This window comes from Cervus elaphus, chromosome 3 (assembly GCF_910594005.1).
Source record: "Cervus elaphus chromosome 3, mCerEla1.1, whole genome shotgun sequence".
NCBI classification, from domain to species: domain Eukaryota; kingdom Metazoa; phylum Chordata; class Mammalia; order Artiodactyla; family Cervidae; genus Cervus; species Cervus elaphus.
Window position 1 is genome coordinate 2740808 of NC_057817.1, and position 19244 is coordinate 2760051.

Below are 19244 nucleotides of genomic sequence, written 5' to 3' on the forward strand. Positions count from 1 at the left end.
TTTTTTTTAAATTTTTTTATTAGTTGGAGGCTAATTACTTCACAACATTTCAGTGGGTTTTGTCATACATTGATATGAATCAGCCATAGATTTACACTTATTCCCCATCCCGATCCCCCCTCCCTGTCTTTTATTCTTGATTTATCCACTGGATGATCTTTTGGGAATTTATTCTTGGTTCAAAGCACCATTAAAAGATGCATTAAACTTGGGCTGTGGCCCTACATATATTTGCTCCTTTAAAAAGTGCTCCAAGTAGAAACAGACATGTTGAAGAGCTGCTTCTTTTCTGTGTGTTCCCACTCACACATTGTTTTAATTTTTCAGCTTCATCAAGTCAGGTAGCTGCTGCTGCTGCTGCCGCTAAGTTGCTTCAGTCATGTCTGACTCTATGTGACCCCATAGACGGCAGCCCACCAGGCTTCCCCATCCCTGGGATTCTCCAGGCAAGAGCACTGGAGTGGGTTTCCATTTCCTTCTCCAAAGTGAGGTAGGCTGCCACCTAACTGATTATTGACAGTCTTCAGTGGTTTTAGCTAAAACTTTGGCAGTTGATTTTTTTAATGAAGGTAGCCAATTTCTAATAAAATTCAACCCTCTGTCCCTAGAGAAATTATTCAGTTTTTTAGAACTTGCTTTCAGACCAACTTTTCCCAGAAAGGCTTCATATCTTCCCTCTCTTTCAGAAATTCTCCCTTTTTGCAGTCAACTGTCACAGCTGATAACTTACTGGCTATAAAAAGAGTTTTTAACTTTCAGTACAAAATAAACAAAGTGACATTACAAATAAGCCTTATGAAATGATAAGCACCCTATTTTTAAAGGCATTTACACAATATCCTTATCATAAGATGCTCAGGGGGCAAAATAAAGGAAATTAGAATTATAATCACCCAAAATAAATAATTTGCCCATCTGGTTAAAAAGAGAAATGCTGGTATTAAAGATTTATAACAGAAATTCATCATAAGAAGAGACCTGTGTAGTTTCTTTATTCAGCTTAGCTTTTTTTTTTTTTTTTATTTGAAATACAACTTTATTCTGATTCTAAACGAAAAGGAATGGGAATGACAGTAACAAACAAGATTCCACCTCTCAATATTGTCATGTGACTATAGCAGTCTTATATTTGAAACTCAAGGAGGAAACAACTGTGTTCCAAAACACCTAAATATGCAGGTCCAAAAAATGAAGGTATTTTTTTTTTTAAACTGCCACATTCACTCCAAAGCCCATCCATCTCCTTCAGCATCCAAAGATTAAGCACATGTTCTGCTTAGCTATATAATAAAGTGGCAAACACGCTGCACCACTGACATCACAGGACAGTTGCCTATAAAACTAGACTTCTGACGCTGGGCCCCAGCTTCACTTTCTCACAGGTCATCATCTTCATGCGGGAGAGCAGTTGTCTGAGCAACCTCTAAATCGTGCTCGTACTGTGCTGCCAAGGCTGGGTCCATGACCACCTCTGGCGGGGCAAGAGCAGGCATGGCGACAAACTCCAAGTTAGGGTCTCCAATCAATTTTCTAGCAAGCCAGAGGAAGGGCTTTTCAAAGTTGTAGTTACTTTTGGCAGAAATGTCATAGTACTGAAGATTCTTCTTTCGGTGGAAGACAATTGACTTTGCCTTAACCTTTCTGTCCTTAATATCCACTTGGTTGCCACACAACACAATTGGGATGTTCTCACACACTCGTACCAGATCTCTATGCCAGTTAGGCACATTCTTGTAAGTAACTCTTGATGTTACGTCAAACATTATAATGGCACACTGAGCTTGTATATAATAGCCATCTCTCAGTCCACCAAATTTCTCCTGACCAGCTGTATCCCATACATTGAACTTAATAGGTCCTCTGTTGGTATGGAACACAAGAGGATGGACCTCAACACCCAAGGTAGCTACATACTTCTTCTCAAATTCACCAGTCAGATGACGCTTCACGAATGTAGTTTTTCCAGTACCACCATCACCAACCAAAACAAGTTTGAACTGAACTTGGGGTTCTCCTTGGGCAGCCATCGCGATGTTACTTCCAGAAGCGTCTCCGCGCCCGTCTCCAGCTTAGCTTTTTTAAAATGACTTTCTTCCTGTTCCACTGAGGTAGGATTGACAAATAAAAATTGCCTATACTTAAGGTCTACAACTTGATAATTCGATACACATATAAATTGTGAAATGACTACCACTATCAAGTTCATTGGGCTTCCTTGGTGGCTCAGTGTTAAAGCATCTGCCTGCCAGTGCAGGAGACATGGATTCAATCCCTGGGTTGGGAAGATCCCCTGGAGAAGAGAATGGGAACCCACTCTAGTATTCTTGTCTGGAGAATTCCATGGACAGAGGAGTCTGGTCGGCTACAGTCCATGGGATTACAAAGAGTCAGATACAACTCAGCAACTAAACAACAACAAAATCAAGCTCAGTAACATGTCTGTCACCTCCCATAGTAGCCCTGTTTTTGTTTGTGGTGAGGCCCCTTAAAAGCTACTCTCAGCAAAAGTCATGTATACATTACATCATTATTACCTAGAGAAACCATGCTGTACATTAGAGTCACAGAACTTATTCATTTTTCCCCCATGGAAAGGCATTTTATTTTAAATATAACAGTGTGTACATGTGAATCCCAAACTCCCAACCTATCCCTCTCCCCCCACTCTTCTCCAAGAGAAGGAACTTAGGTAACCCTAACTTACTCATTTTATAAGTGGAAATTTGTACCCTTGACCAACATATCCCTATTTCCTCTACCCCCCAAACTCCTGGCAGCCACTATTCTACTGTTTCTATGAAGTCAACATTTTTAGACTCCACAAACGGAGGCTACTATATTTCTCAACAACAACAACAACAAAATCTCAATATTCAGAGGCAGAAAAATATATACCTATATACCTGACTTCCTTTTTTTTTTTTTTGGTCATACCATGTGGCATGCAAGATCTTAGTTCCCTGACCAGGGATCAAACCCATGCCCCCGGCACTGGAAGCCCAGAGTCTTAACCACTGGACTGCCAGGGAAGTCCTCCCTTTCTTTTTCTGATCTATCTTTTCAAAAAAGTCTTACTATAATGCCTTTCTTTTCTCCAAAAACAAATTGTATCTAGAGGTTTCAGAAAATTAGTACTGCCCTAAAAAAAGAAAAAGATGTATCTACAGTATCTTACTTATCCTCTACTAGAGCCCAGATATGCCTGGTTACCAAAATCATGAAATCATCCAGTCAGTCTTTAGAGCGCGCAGATGGCTGGCCCCACTAAAGGGTCGGGCTGAAGGTTTTGTTAGTTTTGATTGAGACAGTCTTCAGATCGTCCTCACAGCATTTCAGACTTGGGAACCCTTGCACCAGAAGACTCTCTCCCAGCAGGACTGCAGTATCTGGTACACACTTCTATGATTCAAAAAGCCCCAGATTCCTTTTCTCAGCAGTGAGCAGATTTTCTTTTCACCCTTTTGATCTTCACCAAAAATTAGGTGCCAGCAACAAAATCCTATTTACTCTTACTGTAAGCCCAACATCTGTCTTAACAACCACAGACCCTCTTTCATTTTGTAGCCATTCCAGTCTTTGAAAACAAAGGCTGATGTTCACACACAGAAGTATACTTTTCAGAAAGCCACAAAATAAAGTGACTGTTTCTTGTTCTGATTGCAGAAAAACCATATGTCAGTTTAAATATCTTCTGACCTGATTACACACATCAGTATGTGAAAATATTTACGGAACCTAAGTATAGAACTCAATGCAACAATGCGAAATCCCACCCACCACACTTGTGAAATTCAGAAACACAGCACTGATAATTAAAATGAAGAAAAACAACAACAACAAATATTTGCTCAGTGTTTCTCTGTGCCAGGCAATGGGCAGATGAACAGAAACTTTCATTAAAAAAGACAGCATTTTAGTAAGTGATTTCAGTGCCACAATCATTGAATTCCTTCATTAATATTTCCCAGCAAGTATTTAAGTTTCCCCAAAGAAACTGTATTTTAGCAAAGAAATTTTTTAGATACGGTAACAATTGGTTTGTTTGTTTGTTTGTTTTCTATATTGCTGAGATTTTAAATGTTTTTTTGGCAGATTCATCAAAACTGTTGGCTTAGGTTCATTTTGTACACAGCTGATTTTGTATACTTTTGATAGTTCAATTACATGTCCAACAATAATACTTCTTTTTTTCTCTATGGAAAGTTTAGCATGAGTTCTTGTATTTTAGAGTTTCTAGACTTCACTTACAAGAGAGTTTAGATATTAAGTGAGCTCAGTTAGAAACTTAATGCTACATTTCCAAAGCAAGGCTAAGGATGAAACTAAGACAGCAGCAATAAAAGGGGCAGGGGCAGTGGAGAAGACAAAGAGCGTTAAGCATGTCTCCAAGATTATTTCTGGTTGTCAACTTGGAAGAATTGTCATGCTGTATCTACCAAAATGGAAAACACATAAGGAGCCAATCTGGTGCTGACACAAAGGGGGAGAAATGATGACTTCGGTCATAAATGCATGGCATGTCTAGTGCGGACAGGACCAAATGCCTTCAGGTGAGCTACTCAACTGGTAGAAGACAGTAACACCCCTAACTGAATTCTCAAGAATAAGGGTCAAAGAAGATACGTACAATGCTCTAAAGGATTGTGTATCAGGGGCTTCCCAGGTGGTGCCAGTGGTAAAGAACCCACCTGCCGATGCAGGAGACATAAGAGATGCAGATTCAATCCCCGAGTCAGGAAGATCCTCTGTAGTAGGAAACGGCAATGCACTCCAGTATCCTTGCCTGAAGAATTCAATGGACAGAAGAGTCTGGCAGGCTACCATCCACGGGATCACAAAGAGTTGGACCTGACTGAGCACATGCACACGTTAAGTATACATATCAAGTATCTATTTGCCACAAGGAAATGAGGTATTTGTTTGCTGCATAACAAAAAACTATATAGCTCAAAGGGTTTAAATAATAAGTAATTTTTTAGTTCTGGATTCTGCTGGTGATTGAATGGTTCTTCTGGTCTCAGCTAGACTCACTCATGCTCCTATAGTCAGGTACGATCTGTTTGGCCTGGGTTAAAGTTTTGGCTATGACAGCTGGGCTGACTCAGCACTGCTCGACACGACGTCTCATCCTCCAACAGGCTCATTCTCAAGGCAGTGGGAAGGCTTAGTAAGGGCAGGTGAGAGCTCACCAAGCCTACTGAGGCCTGGCTCAGAACTGGACTCAGCTTCACTTCAGCACATTCTGCCAGCCAGAGCAACTCAAAGGCCAACTCAGATTCTGGGAGCAGGGAAATAGATTCTACCTCTAAATGGGAAGAAATTCAACACCATATGGCAATGGGTACGAATCGGGGAGAGGGAGCGAACTGGAGCCATTTCTGCCATCAGTGTATCAGACATCAGAATCAAATTTTTCTGATACAAACTGTTTTCTCATCTTAGAGAAGGTGAATAAGAGATTTACAAAAATTTCAGAGATGAAAGGGAATTGAGCTATTAGGCTTTCAAATCCTTTAATGTACTCAATGTGGAAGCACAAGGAGGTCTGCTCACTCATAATCAAATAGCTAAATAGTTACAAAGCCAAGATAACAAGTTTTTCTAAGTTCTGGAACTGTGCCTTTCCATCACACCACACCCCTAGTTCCCTGGAGTGTTCAGCCTCTTTAAATAACATGGTAGTAATAACTTTTTAATCAAGATGTGCAATTTTTTTTCAGAACAATTTTTGGAAATGTGTATTAGTTTAACACAGATAATGAAATCCTCAACCGCAAAAAATACTGTGAACACAAGGAATTTTTTACAAGTGATTCTATCCATCCATTATCCATCATTATAAAGAAATATAAAGATAATAGTGATTAAATACAATGACTAAATACTATTGAGAGAAAATTACATAAATGGGTTTATTGTGATTTGTATAATAAGTTTGACTCAGGTCATCTTGGATTAATAATTTCTTAAAAGGTAGAACATAAAAAAAAAAAAGGTAGAACATAAACCATGCCACTTATTTAGGGTTTCTCAAAACACTTCCTAATCCATAAAAGTTACTCTCATGCTATTTGATTTTTCTAGTTTATTTTCCTTTGGTAGTAATTAAGGAATTCTTAGTTAAAAGCAAACTGTAAGTTAACAGATGGCTTACTTCTCATGCATAGAAAATTAATTTAAGAATATAGAAATTTTAGTCTTTTCTATTTTTTGTACACTTTACTATACTTCATGACCAGCTTTTTTTTTTTCATTTATTTTTATTAGTTGGGGGCTAATTACTTTACAATATTGTAGTGGTTTTTGTCATACATTGACATGAATCAGCCATGGATTTACATGTATTCCCTATCCCGATACCCCCTCCCACATCCCTTTCTACCTGATCCCTCTGGGTCTTCCCAGTGCACCAGGCTCGAGCACTTATCTCATGCACCCAACCTGGGCTGGTGATCTGTTTCGCCATAGATAATATACACGTTTTGATGCTGTTCTCTCAAAACATCCCACCCTCACCTTCTCCCACAGAGCTCAAAAGTCTGTTCTGTACATCTGTGTCTCTTTTTCTGTTTTGCATATAGGGTTATCATTACCATCTTTCTAAATTCCATATATATGTGTTAGTATACTGTAATGGTCTTTATCTTTCTGGCTTACTTCACTCTGTATAATGGGCTCCAGTTTCATCCATCTCATTAGAACTGATTCACATGAATTCTTTTTAATGGCTGAGTAATATTCCATGGTGTATATGTACCACAGCTTCCTTATCCATTTGTCTGCTGATGGGCATCTAGGTTGCTTCCATGTCCTGGCTATTATAAACAGTGCTGCGATGAACATCGGGGTGCATATGTCTCTTTCAGATCTGGTTTCCTCGGTGTGTATGCCCAGAAGTGGGATTGCTGGGTCATATGGCAGTTCTATTTCCAGTTTTTTTAAGAAATTTCCACACTGTTTTCCATAGCGGCTGTACTAGTTTGCATTCCCACCAACAGTGTAAGAGGGTTCCCTTTTCTCCACACCCTCTCCAGCATTTATTGCTTGTAGACTTTTGGATAGCAGCCATCCTGACTGGCGTGTAATGGTACCTCATTGTGGTTCTGATTTGCATTTCTCTGATGATGAGTGATGTTGAGCATCTTTTCATGTGTTTGTTAGCCATCTGTATGTCTTCTTTGGAGAAATGTCTGTTTAGATCTTTGGCCCATTTTTTGATTGGGTCATTTATTTTTCTGGAATTGAGCTTCAGGAGTTGCTTGTATATTTTTGAGATTAATCCTTTGTCTGTTGCTTCATTTGCTATTATTTTCTCCCAATCTGAGGGCTGTCTTTTCATCTTGCTTATAGTTTCCTTTGTAGTGCAAAAGCTTTTAAGTTTCATTAGGTCCCATTTGTTTATTTTTGCTTTTATTTCCAATATTCTGGGAGGTGGGTCATAGAGGATCCTGCTGTGATTTATGTCAGAGAGTGTTTTGCCTATGTTCTCCTCTAGGAGTTTTATAGTTTCTGGTCTTACATCTAGATCTTTAATCCATTTTGAGTTTATTTTTGTGTATGGTGTTAGCAAGTGTTCTAGTTTCATTCTTTTACAAGTGGTTGACCAGTTTTCCCAGCACCACTTGTTAAAGAGGTTGTCTTTTCTCCATTGTATATCCTTGCCTCCTTTGTCAAAGATAAGGTGTCCATAGGTTCGTGGATTTATCTCTAGGCTTTCTATTTTGTTCCATTGATCTATATTTCAGTCTTTGTGCCAGTACCATACTGTCTTGATGAAGGTGGCTTTGTAGTATAGTCTGAAGTCAGGCAGGTTGATTCCTCCAGTTCCCTTCTTCTTTCTCAAGATTACTTTGGCTACTCGAGGTTTTTTGTATTTCCATACAAGTTGTGAAATTATTTGTTCTAGTTCTGTGAAAAATACCGTTGGTAGCCTGATAGGGATTGCATTGAATCTATAGATTGCTTTGGGTAGTATAGCCATTTTGACAATATTGATTCTTCCAATCCATGAACACAGTATATTGCTCCATCTGTTTGTGTCCTCTTTGATTTCTTTCATCAATGTTTTATAGTTTTCTATGTATAGGTCTTTTGTTTCTTTAGGTAGATATACTCCTAAGTATTTTATTCTTTTTGTTGCAATGGTGAATGGTATTATTTCCTTAATTTCTCTTTCTGTTTTCTCATTATTAGTGTATAGGAATGCAAGGGATTTCTGTGTGTTAATTTTATATCCTGCAACTTTACTATATTTGCTGATTAGCTCTAGTAATTTTCTGGTAGAGTCATGACCAGCTTTTATAAACCAGATTTTATAAATGAAAGCTATTTAAAATGGCTTTTTTAAAAAGTGAAAATAGCTAATTAACTAAACAGTAAATTCAGGAAAATGGTTAAATAAATTCTGGATCTTCCATACCAAAAAAAAAAAGAAAGAAAGAAAGAAAATCAAATCAGTGAGTAGTGAAAATGCTTTAAAGATAATATTATAATCAAAAAAGAAAGAAGAAAAAGAAATAAAATGTTTAACTAGAACACAGTTCAGTCAGTTCAGTTCAGTTGCTCAGTCATGTCCGACTCTTTGTGACCCCATGGACTGCAGCACACCAGGCCAGCCTGTCCATCACCAACTCCCGGAGCTTGCTCAAACTCATGCCCATTAAATCGATGATGCCATCCAACTATCTCATCCTCTGTCATCCCCTCTCCTCCTGCCTTCAATCACACAGTTACAATTTTTAAAATATGTACAATAAAAAGGATGTATAACAAAATATGCACAGTGTTTTCTTTCTTTGGATGAGAGAACTCTAAGTGATTTATATCTTAATGTATTTTTAATCAATCAAAATAATTTAAAAATTATATTATTTAAATGGTTAGCAATTGAAAAATAAGAAGGAAAGTAAGCCATGAGATTAAAGTGATTGCATATATTTAAAATACAAACTTTTGAAAATAATATATTTGGGTAGAATAAATACTAGACAAAACATTTAAAGTTGATCATCATATTTTTTAATCATCCTACACTCAAAATGCATCTTGAGACCATAAAATTAGAATGTATGAGGTAACAATCCCATTTCAAAGATAAAAAGTTGATTCATACCCAGAAAGATTAAATGACTAATTTTTCCCAATAATATATAACCAGTCCACTGTAGAATCAAGACTCACAATCTAGTCAAGCTCTATTTTATCATTCTGTCTCTCTAAAAAATACTAAAAGAGACAATAAATTAAAATGCTGAGAGTTAACAAACAGTGTTGTACCAGGTTTTTAAATATGTGATTGTCTGGCTCATCTTCTCTCATTTATGAGTTCGTCTCTAGAAATAGTCAATCAGTTAGTTCAGTCTTTCAGTCATGTCCGACTCTTTGAGATCCCATGGACTGCAGCATGCCAGGCCTCCCTGTCCATCACCAACTCCTGGAGTTTGCTCAAACTCATGTCCATCGAGTTGGGGATGCCATTCAATCATCTCATCCTCTGTCATACCCTTCTCTTCCCACTTTCAATCTTTCCCAGCATCAGGGTCTTTTCCAATGAGTCAGTTCTTCTCATCAGGTGGCCAAAGTATTGGAGCTTCAGCTTTAGCATCAGTCCTTCCAGTGAATATTCAGGACTGATTTCCTTTAGGACTGACTTAACTTGATCTCCTTGCAGTCCAAGGGACTCTCAAGAGTCTCTCCAACACTACAGTTCAAAAGCATCAGTTCTTCAACACTCAGCTTATTTTAAAATGTTCTCACATTTTCAGATTTGCATATGGACAAGACAATGTATTTTAAATTTTTTTATTTTACTATCTTGATCTCATTTCAGATATTTTTGCTTTTGATTAAAAAAACCACAATTTTCTTCACTCATGTTAGTTTAGGGGAAAAAAGTAACACAGAAAGCTAAGAACTGAAATGTCTATTCCTTTCTCACTAGTAAGTGTATGGCAGTAAGTACCACAGAGCAAGTCTTGTCATTGGTGAATTTCTAGCCTATTGAAATAAAAAGACGCATATGACATGGTGCCTGATTTCAAAGACCTTATTGTAGATTAGAGACAGACAGATACACAAGCAACTAAGAGCAACACGAGGTTGTAGTTACTTATAAAGATGTCTTTACAAGTTTAAAAGAGGGGTTAATTATTTCTACCTTGTGGGATATGAGGTAACATTGTCAGGAGGTGCTTTGTAAAGTCGAACTTGGGCTGAAAATTCCTCAAAAAAAATCCAAGTTATATTAAAAAAAAAAAAAAAAAAACCCTAGCAACTAGGTTTGAAGACTTTACCAATTCAAATGACCATTCTATGTATTAAGCAGATAGCAAGAGATATTTCATAGAAGATGTGCATGCATGCACAGTCGCTTTAGTCATGTCTGACTCTTTGTGACCCAGTGGATGGTGGCCCTCCAGGCTCCTCTGTCCATGGGATTCTCCAGGTAAGAACACTGAAGTGGGTTGCCAGGCCCTACTCCAGGGGATCTTCCCGACCCAAGGATCGAACCCACGTCTCCTGCATTGCAGGCAGATTCCTTGCCACCAGGTAACCCCTTCATAGAAGATGGTTTCCCTCAAATCAACATTCAATCATCTTATCTAATGTCCACAATTTTATAAACATACATACTTATGAATCGAAAAGTATGTGATCAGCTCTATGCTAAGTATTATGGAAGGTACAAAAATGAGACATATTGCCATCCTGTGAAGGGACAGGCAATATTGTTATAGAGTCAATATACGAACATGTGGGAATTAGTGTACTAGAGAAATTCTAGCACATTTAATACACACAAAAACCAGCATTATTATAACAAATATACCTTACAATTCTGATGGCCTAACCTAACAAAAGTCTGTTTTGTGTTCATGTAAGAGTGCATTGTGCACATTCGTGGTTTGAAATTAGCTTCCCTCCGTTTGATGACTGCATAACATCGCAGGCTTGGCACATGTTTTGTGTGGCTAAGCAGCCTGCCTGCAGGAGCCTTAAGCTGACACCAGCCCCTCCCTGCAGCCCATGCCTGAGACAGCAGCCCACAGAGCCACAAGGAGATGTCAGTTCCCGACATGCTCCCCAGCCACTCTGGGACAAGCAGTCTCACCCGCTCTTTGCTGGTCTGAACTGTCGAACCTGGTCCCAGCCCTGGAATCCCAAAGTACTCTACCTGTAGACCCTAATAAAATCACGTGCCCCCAATTCAATCCTACTGTCTCTGCCTGAGCCCTTTTGGCCTCTCCACGAGGTCCTTGAGGCATACCACGTATTGACAGTGCTTCCAGGAGCTCTGAGTGACAAGCTTCTCTCCTTCAGTTCCCTTGTTGTCTTGTTGAATCAGGGCTCATCATCCAACACCCCGACTCCACATAACAAACGTGAATCCTTAGGACCACAGCAACAGTGCACGAGGACAGGCTCTTTCCAGCTTGTCTCTCTGTCACTTGCTGAAGTCTTACCATCTTCAGATGACAGCTGGTGGACAGGGGAAAGAGAATAAAGAAGGCACACCACTTCCAACCTCCTTAGTCCAGAAGTGAAGTAACTCACCTTCCCTGCTATCCACTGGCGGGAACAAGGACACAGTCCCACCAACACCTGGATGGCTAGCTAGGTAGCTGCTTCCCAGCAACGACTCAACAACAGTGGAGGTGGAGAACAAATTCCAGGTGGATACCAGCCAATTTCTGCCATAGATTTTGCTTGCACATGGAGGCTAATTTTTTTTTTTCTGTCACATTAAAAAAATAGCTGTTTGTAGATCTCATTTGGAGCTCTGCGGTAAAGCATTTGCCGGCAATGCAGGAGACACAGGTTCAATCCCTGGGCCAGGCAGATCCCCTGGAGGAGGGCACAACCCACTCCAGTATTCTTGCCTGGAAAATCTCATGGACAGAGGAACCTGGTGGGCTACAGACCATAGGGTTACAAAGAGTCAGACATGACTGAAGTGACTGAGCACACATGCGTGATCTCATCTGTGATTGTTAAATAAACTTGGTCTTCACTAACACTTCTCTTCAAATCTTTAGATTACCTATCAAAATGCATATGTGTCTGAAACTAGAATCCCTCCAAGCCATCAATTCAAATAAATTATGCTTACATTTTGCCTCTCAGAACTACTTCATAGTTGACAGCACCTTATGTGAAATCATTTCAGCACATGAGCAAATGACACTCTTTGGGCAGCTTATTCATTCATTTAATAAACATTCATGGAACACCTATCATGTTCTAGGACACACAATACTTAGGAGACAAATACAAGCTCAGATATCCAGGATGGCTAGAGAGAGAAGCTGAATTCTGTAATTAAACTGAGATTCTGTGAAGTAACAAAAACAGTATGTTAAAACAACCTGTTGCAAATTTTTAGATTTGAGGCCTCAAACCACGAAAGTACCTAGACTACCCAACATGGCAGAGCAAAACCTGTAGGACAGAGATGGGTAAGAGACGAGGTTAGCCCTGAGAAAGAAAAAGGTAGTCTTCACAGTTATACCAGATGTAGATTTAACAAGAAGCCATGATCAAAATGCTGGCTCAAAGGTAGCAAGACGGAAAACTGGCTGAGTGACAACGCTCTTCGTGGAACTAGAGAAGTTCTATAAATGATAGCATTTTAAAAGAGAATATAAGTTTTAACAGAGTCTGTGAGTTTGAAATACCTATGCATATCCATGTAAAAATTTATCTGGATGTAAGGGAAATTATACATGCAAAGAAATTAAATGTAGTCTAAATTCCAGTCTCACTCTGTTTTTCAAGTTGCTTTCTTAAATGAGTGTGCATGTGTGCTTAGTCACTTCAGTCCTGTCCAACTCTCTACGACCCTATGGACCATGGCATGCCAGGCTCCTCTGTCCATGGGATTCTCCAAGCAAGAATACTGGAGGGGGTTGCCATTTCCCTCACCTAAATTAGTGCGCAGGGGAAGAAAAGAAAAGAAAGAAAAGGGAAAAAGAAAAGCCAAACAAAGGTAGATAACATCATTGTGTCCTTATAGTATTAGATTTGGCAAGATTTAGTCCTCTTTTTCAGAGGCTCTTGCATTTTGCAAATCATCTATTTTTTATAACAAAATCATCTGGCCTGGTCTCCATTCAAACATTGACACTTCATCTGATATCTGGAAATATAAAACACCATACAATGTTTTAGGGAGGGACCACCTGATTCTTTCAAACCAAATAAAATAAAACAAAGGTGCCAATTTAAGGCAAACCTGGATTCATTTTAGGTTTGGTGTGAAAACTGTTAAGTGCGGTGGTTCCGCTCTATTTCATCTCCTGGAATTTACACTCTGATCACTGTGCACTGTTTTCAGCTTTTCAAACCTATATATACCAGCATCAAAATTCAAGGTGGGAAAAGAAGTAGCCTATATAAATGACATTTTTGAATGAATGTAATTTAAACTTAACTTAGGCACTCACATTTGCACTGGTTAATTTTGTAATCATCCCTAACAGCAATAAAGACTCATGTAGTACTTAACAGTGTGGGATACTGTTCTAATTCTTCACATATATTAACTCATGGAACCTTGACAACAATCCATGAGGAAAGGACTCTAATAATCACCATGTTAAAGATGAAGAAACTGAGTCACAGAAAAGTCAAGCAACTTACAGAGGGTTCCACAACTGGCAAGGGCAGAGGTAGACTGTAAACCCAGCTCGTCTGGGACTTCCCTGAAGGTCCAGTGGCTAAGACTGTGCTCCCAGTGCAGGGGCCCCAGACCCTGCATACCACAACTAAGACCCAGCACCGCCAAATAAATAAATAACAAAAGCAAAAACCTAGGCGGTCTAGCTTTGGAACCTGGTCTCACATCTCTTCTGCTGTACTGTTAGTCCACTTTACAAATAGTATTTCTCTTTTATTGTCTTTCGTTGTTTGAAGATTTGTTCTGAGACCCCTGGGGCATAAGATACAAGACTGCTTCTTCACACGGTATGTTCATCCAAACTGTCCTTGCCAACTGAGCCAGATACCAGCCAGTAGTCACCATGATCCCTTTGCTTTTCCAATCATCTAATTACAAAAGAGTGACTGCTGAGAGTTAATAGACCTCCTCCACTGGGAAGGAAGTAGCGATGGGCGAGCAGGGAAGACTCCACCTCACAGCTGCCTTCCTTCCCTCCACCCAGGAGTGCTAAGGAGTTAACAACTGCCTGTGGAAGCAGGTGAAAAGGAGGGTGAGGAAGGCCGCACAGTTACTGTGCTGGCAGCTCTGTGCTGAGAGTAAATAACTATCACCTTTCACAGAGGGTAAATAACCTACCTGAGATAAAGGAGTCAGCTCAGTTTAACTTCAAAGCCCAGACATGTTCCTTCCACACCGTGAAGTGCAAGCTCAGAGGGAGAAGACAAGTTCCCTTTGATACCTGCTCATTGCATTGCGTCTTAACGGTTCTTCTATAAAAGCAGCATATTGAATAATTTTCAACATTGGTTTCTGGTTGGTATTACTACTAAGTGCTTACTATTCTAATATGCAGAATACTGAAGAGTGGCTTTATGAAGTAATCTCTAGGGAGCATAAAGCAAGCAAAAACTAGGATAGTGATATAGCAATAATAATCATATGTCTTAGTAACTGCCCAAATTGACCTAGAATTTTTTTTTAATTCTCTCTCAATGCGAATCTATGTACTTGATTGACAGATATTTTCATTCAAAATAATCACTTAAAATTTGAAATACCTATGCTTATTTTCTCCTGATTAAAATATAATGGGAAAGAGTTGGAAACCTTTCCTTAAAAAAACAAGCAAATAAAAAGCATCAGTTTTTAAATTTAGCAAAAGGCCTACATAGGGTTGTTGTGAAAATAAGTGAAATAATATGTTTAAAGGGCATTTAGTATGATGCCTTATGAGTCATAAATGACCAATAAGTAGTAGAGATTTTTATTAGGAAAGCACTGTAAAATTAAAATATTTAAAACTTCAAAGCTCTACTGACCACCAAATTCATGGCTTCATAAAATGTTTTCACAGTATTTTAACCAATTTAAATTATAACTTTTAACTACTTTATGTAAATAACACACTAACCATACTTTTCCATTTATTTTTATACACAAATCCATGAAGTATTTTTCAAATATTTCTATTGCCCATATCTATAAAATAAGTGCTTTTTATTCATCATTGGTACACAAAAGTGATAGCAAAGAATTCCAACTGGTCTTCTTCAGAAGAATGTATCCTCTCTTTCTGCATTTTTTAAAAAGTTTGCAGATTCCAAAAGAAACTTCCTTCTATCACTTTTTCCTGTTCTCCGAGGCTATTAATATTCAGAGAATGCTGGTTTTAAAAGTAAGGTTCTGGACACATTTGTAAGCAAACTTATTCTTGTAATGCAATCATTAGAATCACAAGAATTACAGTGACCACACACATGCATCAAAACCATTGTGGTTTGTGGGCTGTCAAAAACACTTCTAAAGAGAAGAGAAAGAAACGAGATTCTGTTGCATTTGTGACCTCTAGAGGCCAACATGAATGTGATATATTTTATTCATTCAACAGGCCCTCAAAGTACAATCTTCAAGAGTTTAAGATTTATAGGCTTTAGAAAATAGAGCAAATTCAAGAGAAGAGAGGTCCCATTTTAGGTGGATATGTTGCCTTGAACTAACAACCACAAACCACAAATTGAAGTTTTAAATAATAATTGGAAAAAGCCTCAAACTCTTGGAGAACCTTCATGGAAAATGAAAACCTTGCCTACTTCATGGTGGAGCTGTCCAGACTAATTACTTATTGTGAGTAATCATCACACTGAGGATGAACATGGTGAAACGCACCCATTGGACCTTGGAGGAAAAACTGGAGTCTAGTATTTGCTAGTTACATATCCCGGAAAAATCATTAACTCTGAACCTCAATGTCATTATTTGTAAGTTAAGTATTCATAATAAAACCTAACTTGCAGTGATGTTTATAGATTAAGTGAGATAACATATATTCAAACTATATCTTGAAAACTGCCAAATATGAAATCTGTAACACAAATTTCATTGTCATTTTATTACTATTTGCTCAGATGTTTCCTTTTGTCTCTAAATGATAATACTTTTTTACCACAGTGATAAAACCAAAACAAAATATTAGTCTGATAAAGATTTCTTTATATTCAAAAAATTTTTGAAGTAGAACTTGCTACACTTTCTCACTACATTGTGTTACTTGCACAAAAAGTCCTAATAACTGAATAGAATAAAGCATGGAGCAGCAGTAAGTTACCTGCCCTATTAGATTATTTCCCTTTGTCCTAAATAATAATGGTATAACCTGTGATATGTTAGGGCATTTCTTCTCAACATGCTCAGAAGTGGTATCTACCCACTTCCCCCCACACATTGCCAGTGTGTTCAGGAATTTTCAAGGACCAAATCTTCCAAGTTAGTCCCTTTCAGAGTTGGAGTGAAGTCTGAATTGTTACATTTTGGCACGTTCATGTAGCCCACCTATCACATAGGAAAGGTTGGGTAGACAATAGCTAAATGTTGCTGTAAAGTTCCCTGGTTCTGTATTTATTCCTATAAAGCATAGGCCTAGTCACTGATCCTTTACTGCAAACCTTCTCCCATACCACAGAACACGAGAGAAATTCACTTCATTATTATAATCACGTCGTCTCTAACCTCAGTACTGCTCCCAAACCCTTATTTATTAGCTCTCTCATGCCTCACAGCTTGTTGTTAAATCTCCACTATCTACGTCAAACATCAGACCTCCTCTACTAAAATCTGTCTTCTGTTGTTCTCAACAACTAATTTAACTTACAGGTGCCTTAACATAGGAACTCATAAACTTCCTACCATCTCCTTACCAGTGAATTTTAACTCACAACCATTATTCCATTCTTCCGTCCTATTTCAGTGAATTAGGTTATCTTCTGCCTGAACTGAGCCGAATCTTCACACCGTACCTAGATCTATCTATGTTCAGTCACAATTAAGTTCAACCACAAGGGAAGGAAATACACAAAATGCATTTCTCTTTTGCAAAAGCTAAGACCTTACATAATCAAATCAAGACTAATTTAACAGCTCTCCAATTGTTGCAGGAAGGGGGACCCCTTCCAGGGCCCGAAACTGGGCTCTTGTCTAACACTCGGAAATAAATTGTCTGAGAAGACACATATGCTGACAAAGCAAGAGATTTTATTGGGAAAGGGCACCTGGGTGGAGATCAGGAGGGTCAGGGAACTCAGGAGAACTACTCTGTCACATGGCTCACAGTCTTGGGTTTTATGGTGATGGGATTAGTTTCCGGGTTGTCCTTAGCCAATCCTTCTGACTCAGAGTCCTTCCTGGTGGTGCACGCATCGCTCAACCAAGATGGATGCCAGAGAGAAGGATTCTGGGAGGTGGTCGGACAGGTGGTGTCTCCTTTTGACCTTTCCCGAACTCTTCTGATTGGTGGAGGCTTATTAGTTCCCTGTTCCTTACCAGGACTTCCTGTCATAAAACAACTTACGCAAATGGTTACTATGGTGCCTGGCCAGGGTGCTTCAATCAGTGTGCTTTCCCTAACACAATCATGACAGATATGGTTCCTTTTGACATATGTGTCCATTCTCAAAATACGGCTTCCACCTCATGGTCCAAGATAACTACTGAACTCCAGCCAATGTGCATGCACTCCAGCCAACACACAATGCATCAACTTCTCTCTCATTGGCCAGAACTCAACCACAAAGCCCACACAGCTACAAAAGAAGCTAAGAAACATATTCTTAATATGAACAATCACATGAACACAGATAAAAACCAAGGGAAGCTGAGTGGAAGAATGGATATTGAGGGAGAAGAAGTAGAGTCAACTAGAGTTCTCTCCTGTCTTCTCATACTCCTCATTATGCTCACATGTTCTCTCTCCTATAACTTTTAATTCTCCCTCTAGTGAATCTTTCCTTTAACCCTTCAAACATCTTTCTAAACCTTGTGTCTCTCTCTACTGCTATGTTTTCTTCCTCTTCTCTACCAAGATTTTTTAAGACTTTGCTCTTTGTCTTCACTTGCATCATTCACTTCTCAGCCCCCTGCTGTGTCCCCCCAAAGATATGTTGAAATCCTAACCCCTAGTACCTGTAAATGTGGTCTCACTTGGAAATAGGGTTTTTGTAGATGAAATGAAGTTAAGAGGAGGTCATACTGGATTAGGGTGGGTCCTAAATCCCCTGGTGCCTCAGGCAGTAAGGAATCTGCCAGTAAGCAGGTGACCTGGGTTTGATCCCTGGGTTGGGAAGATCCCCTGGAGGAGCGCATGGCAACCCGCTCCAATATTCTTGCCTGGAGAATCCCTGTGACAGAAGAGCCTGGTGGGCTACAGTCCACGGGGTCACAAAGAGTCAGACATGACTAAGCACAGCACAGCATAAATCCAATAACTGTTATCATTATAAGAAGGTCATATGGAAACATAGCAACACTGAAGAATACCTAAAAAACACTATGTGAGGATAGAAGAAGGGGTGTGTCAACAGGCTGGAGCACACCAAGGATTGTTGGCCACCACCTACAGCTAGGAAGAAGGGAAGAAGGGTCCTCCTCGGCAGTCTACAAGGCCCTGCTGACACTATGATTTCAGACCTGTAACGTCTAGACTTCTGATTTACTCTCTACAGTGAGACAATAACGTTCTGTTATTTTAAGCCATTGAGTTTGGGGCACTTTGTTATGGCAGCCCTAGCAAATTAACACAGCACCCAGCCACTGCACTGAAACAACCTTTGACTATGTCATAATGGGCTCTTTGTAATCCAGAGGGCAATTTTTAAGACTTTAAAATTCTGTCTATAGCATTTGTATATACAAAATGTTGTACTCCCTGCCATTGAAATCCTACTGGTTTCTTCATAGCTTTCAGGCTCTTGTACCTTTAGAAACTTTCCTTTCTAATTCTTCTTTTTTTCATACCCTAAGTATTCCCGTTACCTACTTCCAACTTAATATGTTAACTGAGCCAAGATATCCTTAACTCCCCTGATCCTGCTCCCAAATTCCTAGTGAAATGAGTAGAACAGTATGCTTAGTTATTCAGTCATGTCTGACTCTTTATGATCCCATGAACTCCTCTGTCCATGGGGATTCTCCAGGCAAGAAGACTGGACTGAGTTGCCAGGCCCTTCTCCAGGGAATTTTCCCAACCCAGGAACTGAACCAAGGTCTCCTGCACCGTGGGCAGATTCTTTACTGTCTGAGCCATCAGAGAAGCTCC

The 19244-nt window shown here is 39.2% G+C and overlaps 2 protein-coding genes across 2 annotated transcripts in view; both read right to left on the reverse strand.

Annotated features, from left to right (window-relative positions):
• The window catches only part of TSPAN8 (tetraspanin 8), a 278796-nt gene that overhangs the window by 211154 nt on the left and 48398 nt on the right, over nt 1-19244 (reverse strand). The window lies entirely within an intron of this gene.
• LOC122679153 (GTP-binding nuclear protein Ran-like) lies at nt 1006-2059 on the reverse strand. The gene has a single exon (XM_043879428.1). It carries the CDS (start codon nt 2025-2027, stop codon nt 1377-1379), a length of 651 nt encoding a protein of 216 aa, XP_043735363.1. The 5' UTR covers nt 2028-2059; the 3' UTR covers nt 1006-1376.